Below are 20,519 nucleotides of genomic sequence, written 5' to 3'. Positions count from 1 at the left end.
CCTGCGCACAACTCTATCCATAGCCCACGCCTCGCAACCATACAACCAAACTATTCGCCATTTCCCGCGTTAGCAAGGTAGCGTTAAGAACAGAGAACTGGGCCATTGAGGGAATATCCTCACCTGGCCCCCTTCTCTGTTCCTTCTTTTGGAAAATTAAAAAAAATTGAGAGGGGAGGATTTCCAGCCCCCCGCTCCCTTCCCTTTTAGTCGCCTTCTACGACACGCAGGGAATACGTGGGAAGTATTCTTTCTCCCCTATCCCCAGGGATATATATATATATATATATATATATATCAAATATATCAAATGTGTGGAAGTCGAGAACATTATCTCGGAAAGCAAAAATGGGTATGTTTGAAGGAATAGTGGTTCCAACAATGTTGTATGGTTGCGAGGCGTGGGCTATGGATAGAGTTGTGTGCAGGAGGATGGATGTGCTGGAAATGAGATGTTTGAGGACAATGTGTGGTGTGAGGTGGTTTGATCGAGTGAGTAACGTAAGGGTAAGAGAGATGTGTGGAAATAAAAAGAGCGTGGTTGAGAGAGCAGAAGAGGGTGTTTTGAAGTGGTTTGGGCACATGGAGAGAATGAGTGAGGAAAGATTGACCAAGAGGATATATGTGTCGGAGGTGGAGGGAACGAGGAGAAGAGGGAGACCAAATTGGAGGTGGAAAGATGGAGTGAAAAAGATTTTGTGTGATCAGGGCCTGAACATGCAGGAGGGTGAAAGGAGGGCAAGGAATAGAGTGAATTGGAGCGATGTGGTATACCGGGGTTGATGTGCTGTCAGTGGATTGAATCAAGGCATGTGAAGCGTCTGGGGTAAACCATGGAAAGCTGTGTAGGTATGTATATTTGTGTGTGTGGACGTATGTATATACATGTGTATGGGGGGGGGGTTGGGCCATTTCTTTCGTCTGTTTCCTTGCGCTACCTCGCAAACGCGGGAGACAGCGACAAAGTATAATAATAATAAAAATATATATCAAAGTGAAGTGTTTTAGATATCTGGGAGTGGATCTGGCAGCGGATGGAACCATGGAAGTGGAAGTGGATCATAGGGTGGGGGAGGGGGCGAAAATTCTGGGAGCCTTGAAGAATGTGTGGAAGTCGAGAACATTATCTCGGAGAGCAAAAATGGGTATGTTTGAAGGAATAGTGGTTCCAACAATGTTGTATGGTTGCGAGGCGTGGACTATGGATAGAGTTGTGCGCAGGAGGATGGATGTGCTGGAAATGAGATGTTTGAGGACAATGTGTGGTGTGAGGTGGTTTGATCGAGTAAGTAACGTAAGGGTAAGAGAGATGTGTGGAAATAAAAAGAGCGTGGTTGAGAGAGCAGAAGAGGGTGTTTTGAAATGGTTTGGTCACATGGAGAGAATGAGTGAGGAAAGATTGACCAAGAGGATATATGTGTCGGAGGTGGAGGGAACGAGGAGAAGAGGGAGACCAAATTGGAGGTGGAAAGATGGAGTGAAAAAGATTTTGTATGATCAGGGCCTGAACATGCAGGAGGGTGAAAGGAGGGCAAGGAATAGAGTGAATTGGAGCGATGTGGTATACCGGGGTTGACGTGCTGTCAGTGGATTGAATCAAGGCATGTGAAGCATCTGGGGTAAACCATGGAAAGCTGTGTAGGTATGTATATTTGCGTGTGTGGACGTATGTATATACATGTGTATGGGGGTGGGTTGGGCCATTTCTTTCGTCTGTTTCCTTGCGCTACCTCGCAAACGCGGGAGACAGCGACAAAGCAAAAAAAAAAAAAAAAAAACACATAATTCATACTCTTTGCCCTTTTTCATTCCCATTGCCACCCTGCCATGCACAAAGTGACAACCCCCTCCCCCCTCATGTGCGCGAGGTAGCACTAGGAAAAGACGACAAAGGCCACATTCGTTCACACTCAGTGTCTAGCTCTCATGTATAATGCACCGAAACCACAGCTCCCTTTCCACATCCAGGCACCACAAAACTTTCCATGGTATACCCCAGATGCTTCACATGCCCTGGTTCAATCCATTGACAACACGTCGACCCCGGTATACCACATCGTTCAAATTCACTCTATTCCTTGCACGCCTTTCACCCTCCTGCATGTTCAGGCCCCGATCACTCAAAATCCCCTTCAGTCCATCTTTCCACCTCCAATTTGGTCTCCCACTTCTCCTTGATGCCTCCATCTCTGACACATATATCCTCTTGGTCGATCTTTCTTCACTCATTCTCTCCATGTGACCAAACCATTTCAAAACACCCTCTTCTGCTCTCTCAACCACACTCTTTTTATTACCACACATCTATCTATAGCCCATGCCTCGCAACCATATAACATTGTGGGAACCACTATTCCTTCAAACATACCCATTTTTGCTTTCCGAGATAACGTTCTCGCTTTCCACACATTTTTCAATGCCTCCAGAACTTTCGCCCCCTTCCCCACCAAATAATTCACTTCCTCTTCCATGGTTCCATCCACTGCCAAATCCACTCCGAGATATCTAAAACATTTCACTTCCTCCAGTCTTTCTCCATTCAAACTTACCTCCCAATTGACTTGTCCCTCAACCCTACTGTACCTAATTACCTTGCTCTTATTCACATTTACTCTTAGCTTTTTTCTTTCACACCCTTTACCAAACTCAATGTTATATAAATAAATAGAAAATATATATTATATTTTTTTTATTTTGCTTTGTCGCTGTCTCCCACGTTTGCGAGGTAGCGCAAGGAAACAGACGAAAGAAATACCCCAACCCACCCACATACACATGTATATACATACACGTCCCCACATGCAAATATACATACCCATACATCTCAATGTACACATATATATACACACACACACACACAGACATATACATATATACACATTCACACAATTCACACTGTCTGCCTTCATTCATTCCCATCGCCACCTTGCCACACATGGAATAACATCCCCCTCCCCCCTCATGTGTGAGAGGTAGCGCTAGGAAAAGACAACAAAGGCCCCATTCGTTCACACTCAGTCTCTAGCTGTCATGTAATAATGCCCGAAACCACAGCTCCCTTTCCACATCCAGGCTCCACACAACTTTCCATGGTTTACCCCAGATGCTTCACCTGCCCTCATTCAATCCATTCACAGCACATCGACCCCAGGTATACCACATCGATCCAATTCACTCTATTCCTTGCCCGCCTTTCACCCTCCTGCATGTTCAGGCCCTGATCACTCAAAATCTTTTTCACTCCATCTTTCCACCTCCAATTTGGTCTCTCACTTCTCCTCGTTCCCTCCACCTCTGACACATATATCCTCTTGGTCGATCTTTCCTCACTCATTCTGTCCATGTGCCCAAACCATTTCAAAACACCCTCTTCTGCTCTCTCAACCATGCTCTTTTTATTTCCACACATCTCTCTCACCCTTACATTACTTACTCGATCAAACCACCTCACACCACACATTGTCCTCAAACATCTCATTTCCAGCACATCCACCCTCCTGCGCACAACTCTATCCATAGCCCACGCCTCGCAACCATACAACATTGTTGGAACCACTATTCCTTCAAACATACCCATTTTTGCTTTCCGAGATAATGTTCTCGACTTCCAAACATTCTTCAATGCTCCCAGAATTTTCGCCCCCTCCCCCACCCTATGATTCACTTTCGCTTCCATGGTTCCATCCGCTGCCAGATCCACTCCCAGATATCTAAAACACTTTACTTCCTCCAGTTTTTCTCCATTCAAACTTACCTCCCAATTGACTTGACCCTCAACCCTACTGTACCTAATAACCTTGCTCTTATTCACATTTACTCTTAACTTTCTTCTTTCACACACTTTACCAAACTCAGTCACCAGCTTCTGCAGTTTCTTACATGAATCTGCCACCAGCGCTGTATCATCAGCGAACAACAACTGACTCACTTCCCAAGCTCTTTCATCCACAACAGACTGCATACTTGCCCCTCTTTCCAAAACTCTTGCATTCACCTCCCTAACAACCCCATCCATAAACAAATTAAACAACCACGGAGACATCACACACCCCTGCCGCAAACCTACATTCACTGAGAACCAATCACTTTCCTCTCTTCCTACACGTACACATACCTTACATCCTCGATAAAAACTTTTCACTGCTTCTAACAACTTGCCTCCCACACCATATATTCTTAAAACCTTCCACAGAGCATCTCTATCAACTCTATCATATGCCTTCTCCAGATCCATGAATGCTACATACAAATCCATTTGTTTTTCTAAGTATTTCTCACATACATTCTACAAAGCAAACACCTGATCCACAGATCCTCTACCACTTCTGAAACCACACTGCTCTTCCCCAGTCTGATGCTCTGTACATGCCTTCACCCTCTCAATCAATACCCTCCCATATAATTTACTAGGAATACTCAACAAACTTATACCTCTGTAATTTGAGCACTCACCCTTATCCCCTTTGCCTTTGCACAATGGCACTATGCAAGCATTCCGCCAATCCTCAGGCACCTCACCATGAGTCATACATACATTAAATAACCTTACCAACCAGTCAACAATACAGTCACTGCCTTTTTTCATAAATTCCACTGCTAGTAGATTTATGTGCTGAAAAAGGACTGGTGATTGGGAATACCTGGTTTAAAAAGCGAGATATACATAAGTATACGTATGTAAGTAGGAGAGATAGCCACAGAGCGTTACTGGATTACGTGTTAATTGAAAGACGCACGAAAGAGAGACATTTGGATGTTACTGTGCTGAGAGGTGCAACTGGAGGGATGTCTGATCATTATCTTGTGGAGGCGAAGGTGAAGATTTGTGGGGGTTTTCAGAAAAGAAGAAAGAATGTTGGGGTGAAGAGAGTGGTGAGAGTGAGCGAGCTTGGTAAGGAGACTTGTGTGAGGAAGTACCAGGAGAGACTGAGTACAGAATGGAAAAAGGTGAGAACAAAGGAGGTAAGGGGAGTGGGGGAGGAATGGGATGTATTTAGGGAAGCAGTGATGGCTTGCGCAAAAGATGCTTGTGGCATGAGAAGCGTGGGAGGTGAGTTGATTAGAAAAGGTAGTGAGTGGTGGGATGAAGAAGTAAGATTATTAGTGAAAGAGAAGAGAGAGGCATTTGGACGATTTTTGCAGGGAAAAAATGCAAATCAGTGGGAGAGGTATAAAAGAAAGAGGCAGGAGGTCAAGAGAAAGGTGCAAGAGGTGAAAAAGAGGGCAAATGAGAGTTGGGGTGAGAGAGTATCATTAAATTTCAGGGAGAATAAAAAAGATGTTTTGGAAGGAGGTAAATAAAGTGCGTAAGACAAGGGAGCAAATAGGAACTTCAGTGAAGGGGGCTAATGGGGAGGTGAAAACAAGTAGTGGTGATGTGAGAAGGAGATAGAGTGAGTATTTTGAAGGTTTGTTGAATGTGTTTGATGACAGAGTGGCAGATATAGGGTGTTTTGGTCGAGGTGGTGTGCAAAGTGAGAGGGTTAGGGAAAATGATTTGGTAAATAGAGAAGAGGTAGTAAAAGCTTTATGGAAGATGAAAGCCGGCAAGGCAGCAGGTTTGGATGGTATTGCAGTGGAATTTATTAAAAAAGGGGGTGACTGTATTGTTGACTGGTTGGTAAGGTTATTTAATGTATGTATGACTCATGGTGAGGTGCCTGAGGATTGGTGGAATGCGTGCATAGTGCCATTGTACAAAGGCAAAGGGGATAAGAGTGAGTGCTCAAATTACAGAGGTATAAGTTTGTTGAGTATTCCTGGTAGATTATATGGGAGGGAATTGATTGAGAGGGTGAAGGCATGTACAGAGCATCAGATTGAGGAAGAGCAGTGTGGTTTCAGAAGTGGTAGAGGATGTGTGGATCAGGTGTTTGCTTTGAAGAATGTATGTGAGAAATACTTAGAAAAGCAAATGGATTTGTATGTAGCATTTATGGATCTGGAGAAGGCATATGATAGAGTTGATAGAGATGCTCTGTGGAAGGTATTAAGAATATATGGTGTGGGAGGCAAGTTGTTAGAAGCAGTGAAAAGTTTTTATCGAGGATGTAAGGCATGTGTACATGTTGGAAGAGAGGAAAGTGATTGGTTCTCAGTGAATGTAGGTTTGCGGCAGGGGTGTGTGATGTCTCCATGGTTATTTAATTTGATTATGGATGGGGTTGTTAGGGAGGTGAATGCAAGAGTTTTGGAAAGAGGGGCAAGTATGAAGTCTGTTGTGGATGAGAGAGCTTGGGAAGTGAGTCAGTTGTTGTTCGCTGATGATACAGCGCTGGTGGCTGATTCATGTGATAAACTGCAGAAGCTGGTGACTGAGTTTGGTAAAGTGTGTGAAAGAAGAAAGTTAAGAGTAAATGTGAATAAGAGCAAGGTTATTAGGTACAGTAGGGTTGAGGGTCAAGTCAATTGGGAGGTAAGTTTGAATGGAGAAAAACTGGAGGAAGTAAAGTGTTTTAGATATCTGGGAGTGGATCTGGCAGCAGATGGAACCATGGAAGCGGAAGTGGATCATAGGGTGGGGGAGGGGGCGAAAATCCTGGGAGCTTTGAAGAATGTGTGGAAGTCGAGAACATTATCTCGGAAAGCAAAAATGGGTATGTTTGAAGGAATAGTGGTTCCAACAATGTTATATGGTTGCAAGACGTGGCCTCTCTTTCCACCCATTCATCACCATTCCTAGAACCACTGCCACCACTTCTCCTATCTTTTGACTCACATCCGCATCCTAGTTCCATTCTCTGCTATGTCCACTTCCTGGTATCTAAAACACGTCACTTCCAATTTTTCTCTTCAAACTTACACCTTAACTAACCTTATCCCTCAACCCCAAACCTGATAACCTTGCTTTTATTCACTTTTACTCTCAACTGCCTTCTTTTATACACACTTCCAAGCTCAGTCACGAACTTTTGTAGTTTTTCACTCGAGTCTGCCACCAGTACTGTATCATCAGCAGAAAACAACTGACTCACTTTCTGAGCCCCTTCATCCCCCACAGATTGCATACTTGCCCTTCTTCAATCCCCACACTCTCTCTCTCACCACCCCATTCGCAGACTAACCTTCACTTAGAGCCACTTACTTTTCTTTCTTCCCACTTATTGATAAAAACTTCTGCTTTTGAAAGCATTCCATCTACTCTGTACATCTGTAAGACCTTCCACAAGGCATCTCTATCAATCTTATCATAAGCTTTCTCCAGGTTTATAAATATTTATTTATTTATTATACTTGATTGCCGTTTCCCGCATCAGCAAGGTATCGCTAGGAGACAGGTGAAGAATGGCCCATCCACACATATACACATGTATATATACATAAACGCCCATACATGCTTATATACACATTAACATATACATATATATGTACATACACAAACATACACATATATGAACATGTACATATTCATACTTGCTTGCCTTCATCCATTCCTGGTGCTACCCTGCCCCATAGGAAACAGCATCGCTCCCCCCTGCTTCAGCGAGGTAGCACCAGAACAACAGATAAAAAGGCCACATTCGTTCACATTCAGTCTCTAGCTGTCATGTGTAATGCCCCGAAACCACAGCTCCACATCCAGGCCTCACAAACCTTTCCATGGTTTACCCAGACGTTTCACATATCCTGGTTCAGTCCATTGACAGCACATAATTCCTTCTGTTTCTGTAATTATTTTCCACACACATTCTTTAAAACAAACACCTGATCTACATATCCTGTACCACACTTGAAACCAAGCTATTCCTTCTCAGTCTGATGCTCTTTACATGCCTGCACCCCCTCGATTAGTACTCTCCCATACAGCTTACCTGGTACACTCATCAGGCTTATACCTCTTTAGTTTGAACACTCACCTTTATTCCCTTTGCCTTTATACAATGACACTGTACATGCAATCTGCCATTCTTCAGGTTCATCACCATGGTTCATACTTTCATTGAAAGTCATGATCAACCATTCAACAACACAGTCTCCCCCTTTCTCAATAAATTCAACTGCGGTACGATCCACTTCAGCTGCCTTGCCACATTTGATTTTAAGTAAGGCTTCTGCTGCCTCTCTCTTCACCAAACCGCTCTCCATGACTCTGAGTTCACATACGAATCCAACCTAAACACCCAACATCTGCCACCCTATCACCAAGCAACTTCAACAGTCCATCAAAATATAATTCTCACTCAGTCTCCTGCTCACTATCTTTTACTATTTCCCCCGTTTGCCTCCTTTACTGATGTTCCTGTTTGTTCTCTTTTCTCTTTCGCACTATTAATCTCCTTCCAAAAGTTTTCTGATACTCACTAACCCCATCTCTCAATTATCCTCTTTTTTAACCCCTTTACCTTCCGCTTGACCTCCTGTCACATTCTCATATATCTCTCCCAATCATTTGCACTCCTTCCCTGTAAATACCATAGAAATATTGGCAGTTGTTCTTTTCACACAAGATAGATATACAGTTTAAGTGTGTTACTGATTTGGTATTTTTGAATAGAATATTAAGCTGAATTGCACTTTGATGTCAGTTGATGAATTGTGTATTATAAATACATTAACGATTTTGGTGTACATATCCATGCTTGTGGCATGAGAAGCGTGGGAAGTGAATGGTGGGATGAAGAAGTAAGATTATTAGTGAAAGAGAAGAGAGACGCATTTGGACGATTTTTGCAGGGAAATGATGCAAATGAGCAGGAGATGTATAAAAGAAAGAGGCAGGAGGTCAAGAGAAAGGTGCAAGAGGTGAAAAAGAGGGCAAATGAGAGTTGGAGTGAGATAGTATCATTAAATTTTAGGGAGAATAAAAAGATGTGTTGGAAGGAGGTAAATAAAGTGCGTAAGACAAGGGAACAAATGGGAACCTCAGTGAAGGGGGCTAATGGGGAGGTGATAACAAGTAGTGGTCCTGTGAGAAGGAGATGGAGTGAGTATTTTGAAGGTTTGTTGAATGTGTTTGATGATAGAGTGGCAGATATAGGGTGTTTTGGTCGCGGTGGTATGCAAAGTAAGAGGGTTAGGGAAAATGATTTGGTAAACGGAGAAGAGGTAGTAAAAGCTTTGCGGAAGATGAAAGCCGGCAAGGCAGCGGGGTTGGATGGTATTGCTGTGGAATTTATTAAAAAAGGGGGTGACTGTATTGTTGACTGGTTGGTAAGGTTATTTAATGTATGTATGACTCATGGTGAGGTGCCTGAGGATTGGCAGAATGCCTGCATAGTGCCATTGTACAAAAGCAAAGGGGACAAAGGTGAGTGCTTAAATTACAGAGGTATAAGTCTGTTGAGTATTCCTGGGAAATTACATGGGAGGATATTGATTGAGAGGGTGAAGGCATGTACAGAGCATCAGATTGGGAAGAGCAGTGTGGTTTCAGAAGTGGTAGAGGATGTGTGGGTCAGGTGTTTGCTTTGAAGAATGTATGTGAGAAATACTTAGAAAAGCAAATGGATTTGTATGTTACATTTATGGATCTGGAGAAGGCATATGATAGAGTTGATAGAGATGCTCTGTGGAAGGTATTAAGAATATATGGTGTGGGAGGTAAGTTGTTAGAGGCAGTGAAAAGTTCTTATCGAGGATGTAAGGCATGTGTACGTGAAGGAAGAGAGAAAAGTGATTGGTTCTCATTGACTGTTGGTTTGCGGCAGGGTTGCGTGATGTCTCCATTGTTGTTTAATTTGTTTATGGATTGGATTGTTAGGGAGGTGAATGCAAGAGTTTTGGAAAGAGGGGCAAGTATGCAGTCTGTTGTGGATGAGAGAGCTTGGGAAGTGAGTAAGTTGTTGTTTGCTGATGATACAGTGCTGGTGGCTGATTCATGTGAGAAACTGCAGAAGCTGTTGACTGAGTTTGGTAAAGTGTGTGAAAGAAGAAAGTTGAGAGTAAATGTGAATAAGAGCAAGGTTATTAGGGACAGTAGGGTTGAGGGTCAAGTCAATTGGGAGGTAAGTTTGAATGGAGAAAACCTGGAGGAAGTGAAGTGTTTTAGATATCTGAGAGTGGATTTGGCAGCGGATGGAACCATGGAAGCGGAAGTGAATCATAGGGTGGGGGAGGGGTTGAAAATTCTGGGAGCATTGAAGAGTGTGTGGAAGTCAAAAACATTATCTCGGAAAGCAAAAATGGGTATGTTTGAAGGAATAGTGGTTCCAACAATGTTGTATGATTGCGAGGCGTGGGCTATGGATAGAGTTGTGCGGAGGAGGGTTGATGTGCTGGAAATGAGATGTTTGAGGACAATATGTGGTGTGAGGTGGTTTGATTGAGTAAGTAATGTAAGGGTAAGAGAGATGTGTGGTAATAAAAAGAGTGTGGTTGAGAGAGGAGAAGAGGGTGTTTTGAAATGGTTTGGTTACATGGAGAGAATGAGTGAGGAAAGATTGACAAAGAGGATATATGTGTCAGAGGTGGAGGGAACAAGAAGTGGGAAACCAAATTGGAGGTGGAGAGTTGGAGTGAAAAAGATTTTGAGTGATCGGGGCCTGAACATGCAGGAGGGTGAAAGGCATGCAAGGAATAGAGTAATTGGAATGATGTGGTATACCAGGGTCCGACGTGCTGTCAGTGGATTGAACCAGGGCATGTGAAGCGTCTGGGGTAAACCATGGAAAGTTGTGTGGGGCCTGGATGTCGAAAGGGAGCTGTGGTTTCGGTGCATTATTGCATGACAGCTAGAGACCTAGTGTGAACGAATGGGGCCTTTGTTTTTTCCTAGCACTACCTAGCACACATGAGGGGGGAGGGGGTTGTTATTACATGTGTGGCGAGGTGGCAATGGGAATGAATAAAGGCAGACAGTATGAATTATGTACATGTGTATAAATATATATATGTCTGTGTGTGTATATATATGTATACGTTGAGATGTATAGGTATGTATATTTGCATGTGTGGACGTATATGTGTATACATGTGTATGTGGGTGGGTTGGGCCATTCTATCGTCTGTTTCCTTAAATATCCATTTAAGATTACATAAGGATGATAATTTTATAGTGACCACCATGGTATGGGGAAAATGCCCCAATTAGTGCCATCTCAGATGAAAGGAGATAGAGCAAGAGAAAAGGAATTTATTTACTTACAGTATTTTTTTTAAGTTCAAGGCTCCGGTCATGGACATAAGTCAACATCAAGGCTGAGCCTTAATCAGAATAAAGTGAGTTATGAATCAGAAAAAAAAAGACAAGGGAAAGTATTTACAAATTTTTGAGGATGTGAAAGACTTGTCTTGAAATGTACCAGGTCACAGGGATTGGGAAAGGCATGAGAAGGTAGAGAGATCGAAAGCCTTGATATGTACGGAAAGAAGCAGGTATCAAAATGGCCCGCCCTTGAGTTGCCGATGGCCACACAACAATCAGGACCCTGGTGTTACCATGGATATCTTTCCAGATGCGGGGCTATTCCAGTATTAGGGAATTGTGTACATCTATGGAGTAAGACGTTCTGTGACAAGACTGTACTCTCAGTGAAACAGCTTTGCCAGAGGTACAGGTTGTAACTCCCTAATCTGACATTCTGTGGTCTGGAAACTCCCATGGTGCAGCAAGTATTAAATCTGTTGCGATTAGTGTGTGGATTTGCCACTAGGGAAGTGTTGTTGCCAGCACTAAGATGCCAAAATCTGCTTTCACTGCAGCCAAGCTAATTAACATTCCTGATAATTTCTTATAGCCCCAGAACAAGTGTGTGATGCTGACAAATCTGCCCTGTATTGGTTATTGGTTATGTATGCCACAAAAAACCCTTGCCCAAGAAACTGAGGAGTCTCCATTTAGGAGTAATGATTCCAGAGATTTTTTTTTTTTTTTTTTTTTTTTTTTTGCCGGTCTCCCGCGTTTGCGAGGTAGTGCAAGGAAACAGACGAAAAAAATGGCCCAACCCACCCCCATACACATGTATATACATACGTCCACACATGCAAATATACATACCTACACAGCTTTCCATGGTTTACCCCAAACGCTTCACATGCCCCGATTCAATCCACTGACAGCACATCAACCCCGGTATACCACATCGCTCCAATTCACTCTATTCCTTGCCCTCCTTTCACCCTCCTGCATGTTCAGGCCCCGATCACACAAAATCTTTTTCACTCCATCTTTCCACCTCCAATTTGGTCTCCCTCTTCTCCTCGTTCCCTCCACCTCCGACACATATATCCTCTTGGTCAATCTTTCCTCACTCATTCTCTCCATGTGCCCAAACCATTTCAAAACACCCTCTTCTGCTCTCTCAACCACGCTCTTTTTACTTCCACACATCTCTCTTACCCTTACGTTACTTACTCGATCAAACCACCTCACACCACACATTGTCCTCAAACATCTCATTTCCAGCACATCCATCCTCCTGCGCACAACTCTATCGATAGCCCACACCTCGCAACCATACAACATTGTTGGAACCACTATTCCTTCAAATATACCCATTTTTGCTTTCCGAGATAATGTTCTCGACTTCCACACATTCTTCAAGGCTCCCAGAATTTTCGCCCCCTCCCCCACCCTATGATCCACTTCTGCTTCCATGGTTCCATCCGCTGCCAGATCCACTCCCAGATATCTAAAACACTTCACTTCCTCCAGTTTTTCTCCATTCAAACTCACCTCCCAATTGACTTGACCCTCAACCCTACTGTACCTAATAACCTTGCTCTTATTCACATTTACTCTTAACTTTCTTCTTTCACACACTTTACCAAACTCAGTCACCAGCTTCTGCAGTTTCTCACATGAATCAGCCACCAGCGCTATATCATCAGCGAACAACGACTGACTCACTTCCCAAGCTCTCTCATCCCCAACAGACTTCATACTTGCCCCTCTTTCCAAAACTCTTGCATTCACCTCCCTAACAACCCCATCCATAAAGAAATACTTAGAAAAGCAAATGGATTTGTATGTAGCATTTATGGATCTGGAGGAGGCATATGATAGAGTTGATAGAGATGCTCTGTGGAAGGTATTAAGAATATATGGTGTGGGAGGCAAGTTGTTAGAAGCAGTGAAAAGTTTTTATCGAGGATGTAAGGCATGTGTACGTGTAGGAAGAGAGGAAAGTGATTGGTTCTCAGTGAATGTAGGTTTGCGGCAGGGGTGTGTGATGTCTCCATGGTTGTTTAATATAAGATAAGGTAACAATTTTTGGCTGATGCAATGCTGCAGGAATACATAAAACCAAGCTGATGGTAATTGATTGATGTGTGTTCACCCTAGGGCCTTTAAAGGAGGTCAATTTCTGTTTTCCGGCATTTTCTGTGATCTAGCAATGGCCAAGTCCCAAGGTTGCCATATTAAAGTGGTACACCCTGTATCTTCATTTGAAGTGTAACCTCATGCAGGTACAGTCAGGTTACACCAGAGGAAAAGAATATAGAAATTGATCAGTTTTCCACAGGTGTTTGCAGACTTGACTCTTAAAGGTAGAAAGCTGATAGGAAAAGAGAATTATGAAAGGAAGATGAGAATCTCACAGGTTAGCTTTTAGAGGAAAGAAGTAATCTTAAATGACTTGAGACAGGTCATCACAGATAATATACTGCATGTTCCATACTGCCTGTGACAGCCAAAGTTAGATCAAATGAAGTGGGTGAGCAGCTGAGTTTGCACACTGTACAATGTATTTACTTGTGAATAGTCATAAAAATGAGGAGCAACATTTGTATTATTATGGTCATGTGACTTCTGGCTTTATCCTGCTTACTTCAACACTAGCATAGTGTGCTAGATAGTTTTAGAATGGCTGTGCAAAAAAAAAAAATCTATTAAGCATTTTAAAGTCATTTCACCATTTATGAAGAATAAAAAAATTCTCCATTTGATTTATGCATAATGATTTATGTATATCTTACTCCACATGCACTTCTAGGTAAACTGTGTAAAGGGTCTTAGTAAATTTTAAGGGGATTTAGAAGTCTAAGTGTACATGGTGATTCATTTACAACATAAATTTACCCTACAGAGCAGTGTTATGTGTTAATTTCTCTTTATTTGTCACTCACTCTTGAATTTTATTGCTGTAAATTTCATGTACAAATTTTTGCTAAATTACAACTTCCAAAATAAAGATATAACTATAGTATTGTCTTGAAGATAGGGAATATTTTTGTCCATTATTAATGATCATTAGAATACAGATACTATCAAAATGATTTTCCCGTTTTTATTACCTTCAGTTTGGAATTATAGGGTTGATTTAAACTTAGATTTTTGCTAGAAAGCTTTCATATTCATTTTGTTTATGTATGTGCATTGATTCTGAGCTCACATTTTGATGCCAGTATGAGCGGTACTTTGATGCTTTGTAGTTTGCAACATTAACCTGCAAGAGCTGTGAACATCAAGGCTTGCTCATTTTGTGCTGTTTGTCTGCATGTATTGCTTGATACTTACAGCCATATCCATTTTTTTCAGGGACATATGCAAGTACCAGAGCAGGTAAGTTAGGAGTACTCTAACTTTCTGTTTGTAGTACATTTAGTGTTTGTAATGGTTTGCAGTATACTAACAGCTGTATGCAAACATTACTCCTTGTCTGCAGCTCATTGCTGAGATTATGTAGTTACCATTGCTATGGTGGTAATCTATACTATCAGTCAGTACATCATTGCTCTGTGTTGGTGGTGTTTACCATCAGTAAATACAACATTGCTGTGGTGGTAGTGTATACTGTTAGTAAGCACACCATTGCTGTGGTGGTAGGGTACCATCAATGAGTACACCATTGCTATGGTGGTATACCATCAGTAAGTATGCCTTTGATGTGGTGATGGTGTGTACCATCAGGAAGTACACAATTGGTGGTATATACCCTCAGTAAGTACAACATTGCATAGTGTGCTAGATAGTTTTAGAATGGCTGTCCAAAAAAAAGAATCTATTACTCTTTTTAAAGTCATTGCTTTAGTGGTAGTGTACCATTTGTAAGTACACCATTACTGTGTTGGCGGTGGTGTACTCCAATGATAAGTGCACCATTACTGTAGTGGTGGTGTATATCATCAGTAAGTACATTATTGTTGTGGTGGTGGTATTTACCATCAGCAAATACACCATTGCAGTGGTGATGATGTATACCAGGATTTTCAAACTTGACCCTCTGGAACCTAAGGGTTCCATCAAAGTTTGATGGAGAAGCTTTTTGTAATATTTTTTTTGAAATTCAAATAATCATATAGAGATGATAGAGATGCTCTGTGGAAGGTATTAAGAATATATGGTGTGGGAGGTAAGTTGTTAGAGGCAGTGAAAAGTTTTTATCGAGGATATAAGGCATGTGTACATGTAGGAAGAGAGGAAAGTGATTGGTTCTCAGTGACTGTTGGTTTGCGGCAGGAGTGCGTGATGTCTCCATGGTTGTTTAATTTGTTTATGGATTGGATTGTTAGGAAGGTGAATGCAAGAGTTTTGGAAAGAGGGGCAAGTATGCAGTCTGTTGTGGATGAGAGAGCTTGGGAAGTGAGTCAGTTGTTGTTCGCTGATGATACAGTGCTGGTGGCTGATTCGGGTGAGAAACTGCAGAAGCTAGTGACTGAGTTTGGTAAAGTGAAAGAAGAAAGCTGAGAGTTAATATGAATAAGAGCAAGGTTATTAGGTACAGTAGGGTTGAGGGACAAGTCAATTGGGAGGTAAGTTTAAATGGAGAAAAACTGGAGGAGGGGAGGGGGCGAAAGTTCTGGGAGCGTTGAAAAATGTGTGGAAGTCAAGAATGTTACCTTGAAAAGCAAAAATGGGTATGTTTGAAGGAATAGTGGTTCCAGCAATGTTATATGGTTGCGAGGTGTGGGCTATAGATAGAGTTGTGCGGAGGAGGGTGGATGTGCTGGGAATGAGATGTTTGAGGACACTGTGTGGTGTGAGGTGGTTTGATCGAGTAAGTAATGAAAGGGTAAGAGAGATGTTTGGTAATAAAAAGAGTGTGGTTGTGAGAGCAGAAGAGGGTGTTTTGAAATGGTTTGGTCACATGGAGAGAATGAGTGAGGAAAGATTGACAAAGAGGATATATGTATCAGAGGTGGAGGGAGCGAGAAGTGGGAGACCAAATTGGAGATGGAAAGATGGAGTGAAAAAGATTTTGAATGATCGGGGCCTGAATATGCAGGAGGGTAAAAGGCGTGCAAGGAATAGAGTGAATTGGAACGATGTGGTATACCGGGGTGGATGTGCTGTCCATGGATTGAACCAGGGCATGTGAAACGTCTGGGGTAAACCATGGAAAGTTTTGTGGGGCCTGGATGTGGAAAGGGAGCTGTGGTTTCGGTGCATTATACATAACAGCTAGAGATTGAGTTTGAACGAATGTGGTCTTTGTTGTCTTTTCCTAGCGCTACTCACGCACATGCGGGAGGAGGGGGGTGTCATTTCATGTGTGGTGGGGTGGTTCCAACATTGTTATATGGTTGCAAGGAGTGGGCTATAGATAGAGTTGTGTGGAGGAGGGTAGATGTGCTGGAAATGAGATGTTTGAGGACAATATGTGGTGTGAGGTGGTTTGATTGAGTAAGAGAGATGTGTGGTAATAAAAAGAGTGTGGTTGAGAGAGCAGAAGAGGGTGTTTTGAAATGGGTTGGTCACATGGAGAGAATGAGTGAGGAAAGATTGACCAAGAGGATATATGTGTCAGAGGTGGAGGGAATGAGAAGTGGGAGACCAAATTGGAGGTGGAAGGATGGAGTGAAAAATATTTTGAGCGATTGTGGCCTAAACATGCAAGAGGGTGAAAGGCTCCCTATTCACAACCAGGCTCACAGACCTTTCCATGTTTTACCCGATATGCTTCACATTCTTTGATTCAGTCTTTCGACAGTATGTCATTGTTATAGAATGTATTTGAAATTGTGATAAATTTATTTTAAACAACCTGAGAAGCATAAATTTTGAGGGTTGGAATGAAGCCCTTAGCTAAGCATTAGGGGGTTGATGCAGAAAAATTGGGCTTGGTTCATAATAGAAGTTCACTTTGGGGTAGATTATTGCTTCTAAACAGGTTTGTTTAACTTTTCAGTTGAGGAGGCTTCAGCTTATATACAAGTACCTTAGCATGTGTTGTTGATCATACATAACATCTCATGAATTTTGTTCTGTATTAGGACATTTGTTTTGAAAAACTGATATTAGAGATGGCACAGTTCAGATAGCTGCCTCAGATGTGGAGATAATTGCTCAGAAATAGATTTCTTACCCAGAGGTGATTGCTGCTTTGTTAGGGCACAGAGGCTAAAGTATTTTTCATGTTGTCTTTGACTTTCTGAAGAGAAAGGGGAGTTGTTTTATATTTAGCTATTAGAAGGCCTACCTCAGGTACAAGACTGGTCCTTAACAAATCCAGGTGGATATGTATGCGAGCTGTGACGCCTCAAAATGTATATTTGCTCATAAAGTTTCATGCTCCAGTTTCAAAGCCTGGGCCAAACTTAGGTGATAGCTGATGCAACAGTGCATGATACTATTTCCCTGCAGTCACTCTTCCTGCAGCCATACCACTGAAGCTAATTTTTGAAAGTTTTTATGAATTTGTGAAGCTTTTAGCTAGATGTAGAGGTCCTGGTAGAAGATGATCCTGAAATACTTGGTGATGATGATCTGTCTTACAATCATGTGGAGTGATTTTATGGACACTAACTCTTTCAGCATCAAAAATTGACCAAGATGAGGTAGGAAAATGTTTTTTAGCAGTGTTGCCATAACCTAACTGACCAGAGAACACTTGGTCTGGCTTGCGCAACTAGTGTAGTAATTTCAAAAATTTTTATAGTTTTGTTTTAATGTAAGGGAACACACACACACACACACACACACACACACACACACACACACACACACACACACACACACACACACCTGCACACATTATTAGTGAATGACATTCAATACAGCAAAAAGTTTAATGTAAGATTATCGAATGCTTTTTGAAAATCATAGATGACATCAACTGCTTTACTATAATCATACATGTTGATTGTATTTTTAAAGAAATCAAGTATATTTGTCAAATGTGAACTTTTTCATTGAAAACCTTGCTGAGAGTTATTTATTAAGTGTTGGTCCTTTAAGTTGTTTACAGTCTTACTCAGAATGATGGTTTCCGTTAGTATACCAACTACAGATGTTAAGCTGACTGGACGATAATTTCTGGGCAGTGATTTATTACCTTTTAGAAAATGGATGTTACATTAACAATCTTGCATTCCTTTGGGACTTTCCCCATTGCAGGTTTTACTGGAGAGAGTAGTCAAGGGTTAATTATCTCATTTTCTGCCTCTTTCATTGTCCTTGGAAAAATATTACCTGGGCCTACTGATCTATTTATTTTTGTTTCATTTTGTGCTGATACTATATCTTCTGCTTGCATATACATATGTCCCAAAATATTTTCCTGTCTTAGCATTGAAACTGGATTTGGGACATTATCTTTAGTAGTAAACATACATGTCTTCATTTTCTCGTACAAATCACGATTTTTGGTTATTAATGGAGCAGTTGCTTGGGTAATGACTCTCTTGCTCCTAACATACCCCTAAAACTCCCTCAGGTTTCTTTTGGTATTTTCAGCAATATACGCTTCATACTGATACATACTCTGACTAATAAGTCTCAGTTTCTCTACACAGACATACATAATTTACTCTGTCAATCTGGTTATTGGTCTTCTTAGGCTTCTTATCTGCTGCTTTCTTGGATGACACGCACTTCTTTATGTTATCATTCCATCGTTTTGACTTCGCATTGAAAAAAGACTGTCTACTACACGTTGGCATAAATGTTCCCTCCACTCCTGTGAATGTTTTACTGAAGTTATCCCAAGCTATATCCATATCACATTCGTTTATAATATGATCCCAAGTTTGCCCCTCAGTAGCAATGCAAAGATCTTTAAGATTTACAGTTGTAAAATCTGGTAATTTTTTGTGACTTGTTGACCAGCATTACAGCATTGTTTAAAGTTACATCATAAGTAATTCACTGGTAATCATTTAGGTTGATTGCATACCCTCCAGGTCCTTATGATATCTTGGTGTCTGGTGTATCACCTTGGTTTGCAGTCTCATCCCTGCCTGACCCCTCAGGTACTTGATCTCCTAGTTGGCTGTCTCATTCCTTGTATGTCTCCTCTAATACAGTCTCCAGTTTGGCTATCTCATCCCCTGACTGGCCCTTCAGGTACATGGTCTCCAAGTTGGCTGTTTCATCTCTGCCTGTCTCCTCAGGTACATTGTCACCAAGTTGGCTGTCTCATCTCCTTGTCTTCTCTAGTACAGGGTCTCCAAGTTGACTGTCTCATCTCCTGTCTGTCTCCTTAGTGACAGGGTCTCCAGATTGGCTGTCTCATACCCTACCTGGCTCCTCAGTTACAGGGTCTCCAGGTTATCAATATTATATGCCGACTGTCTCCTCAGGTACAGGGTCTTCAGGTGCACAATAAACTCTCTGCCACACACACACACGGTCATTGTCTTAGTGATGGTTTAAGGTGAAGTAGATGCTCTCTTGCCTATCCTTCAGTACTCCTCACACATCTTAAGTGTCCACATATCTCTCCCCCACCCCCTGCCGTACCGCTTACATCTCAGCCTCCCCCTGCTATACCACTTATCTCTCTCCCTCCCCCATCATACCATATTTCTCCTTCACCCCATCATACCACTTACCTCTCTCTCTCTCTCTCTCTCTCTCTCTCTCTCTCTCTCTCTCTCTCTCTCTCTCTCTCTCTCCATCATACCACTTCACACTCTCCCTCCCACTGTCATATAACTTACCTCTTTCCTTACTCCCCCCCCATACCACTTACCCTTTTCTTTCCTGCACCATGCCTGTTACCTCTCTTCTTTCCTCACCATTCCACTTACCCCCTCTCTTCCATACCATACCACTTATCTCTCTCTCCCCCACCATGTGATTCACCTCTCTCTCTTCTTCTGCATACCACTTATTGCTACCTTCCTCAGCATGCCATTTAACTTTCTCACTTTCTTCACTATACCACATGGCTATCTCCCTTACCTCACCATACCACTTTTCTCTTTCCCTTCCCTCTCCATGCCATTTGCCTCTCTTCCTTCCCTCATCATACCATTTGTCTCTATCTCTTCTCTTACCATACCACTTGCCTCTTTCTCATCCTTATTCATAATACTTACCTCTCGTCATTCCCTCACCATGTCACTTGGCTCTCTTCCTTCCCTTTCTATATCGCTTGTCTCTCTCCCTTCCCTCTCCATACTACTTGCTCCCTCCCTTCCCTCACTATGTAACTTGCTTCTCTCACTTTTCTCACCATTACCTCTCCCATCCTTCATTATACCACTTTCCTCTCTCCCTTCCCTCATCATATCATTTACCTCTTTTTTTCTTCACCATACCACTTTGCACTCTCCATTCCGTTACCACACCACTTGCCTCTTTCCCTCCCTTTCCATACCTTTTGCTTCTCTTCTTTCCCTTGCTATACCACTTGCCTCTCCCCCCCTATCCTTACCATGCCCTTTGACTTCCCTCTCCCCCCCCCCCCCCCCCC

General features: G+C 42.2%; 1 protein-coding gene across 1 annotated transcript in view; it reads left to right on the top strand.

Annotated features, from left to right (window-relative positions):
* The window catches only part of LOC139756078 (uncharacterized), a 226,996-nt gene that overhangs the window by 155,263 nt on the left and 51,214 nt on the right, over window positions 1-20,519 (top strand). The window contains exon 4 of the mRNA XM_071675125.1: window positions 14,420-14,443. Coding sequence (XP_071531226.1) covers window positions 14,420-14,443 — 24 coding nt within the window. The remainder of the gene's footprint in view (window positions 1-14,419; window positions 14,444-20,519) is intronic.

Source organism: Panulirus ornatus, chromosome 2 (genome assembly GCF_036320965.1).
Source record: "Panulirus ornatus isolate Po-2019 chromosome 2, ASM3632096v1, whole genome shotgun sequence".
NCBI lineage: Eukaryota > Metazoa > Arthropoda > Malacostraca > Decapoda > Palinuridae > Panulirus > Panulirus ornatus.
Note: the sequence above shows the minus strand (reverse complement) of the source record. Positions and strands in the feature narration are given on the sequence as shown.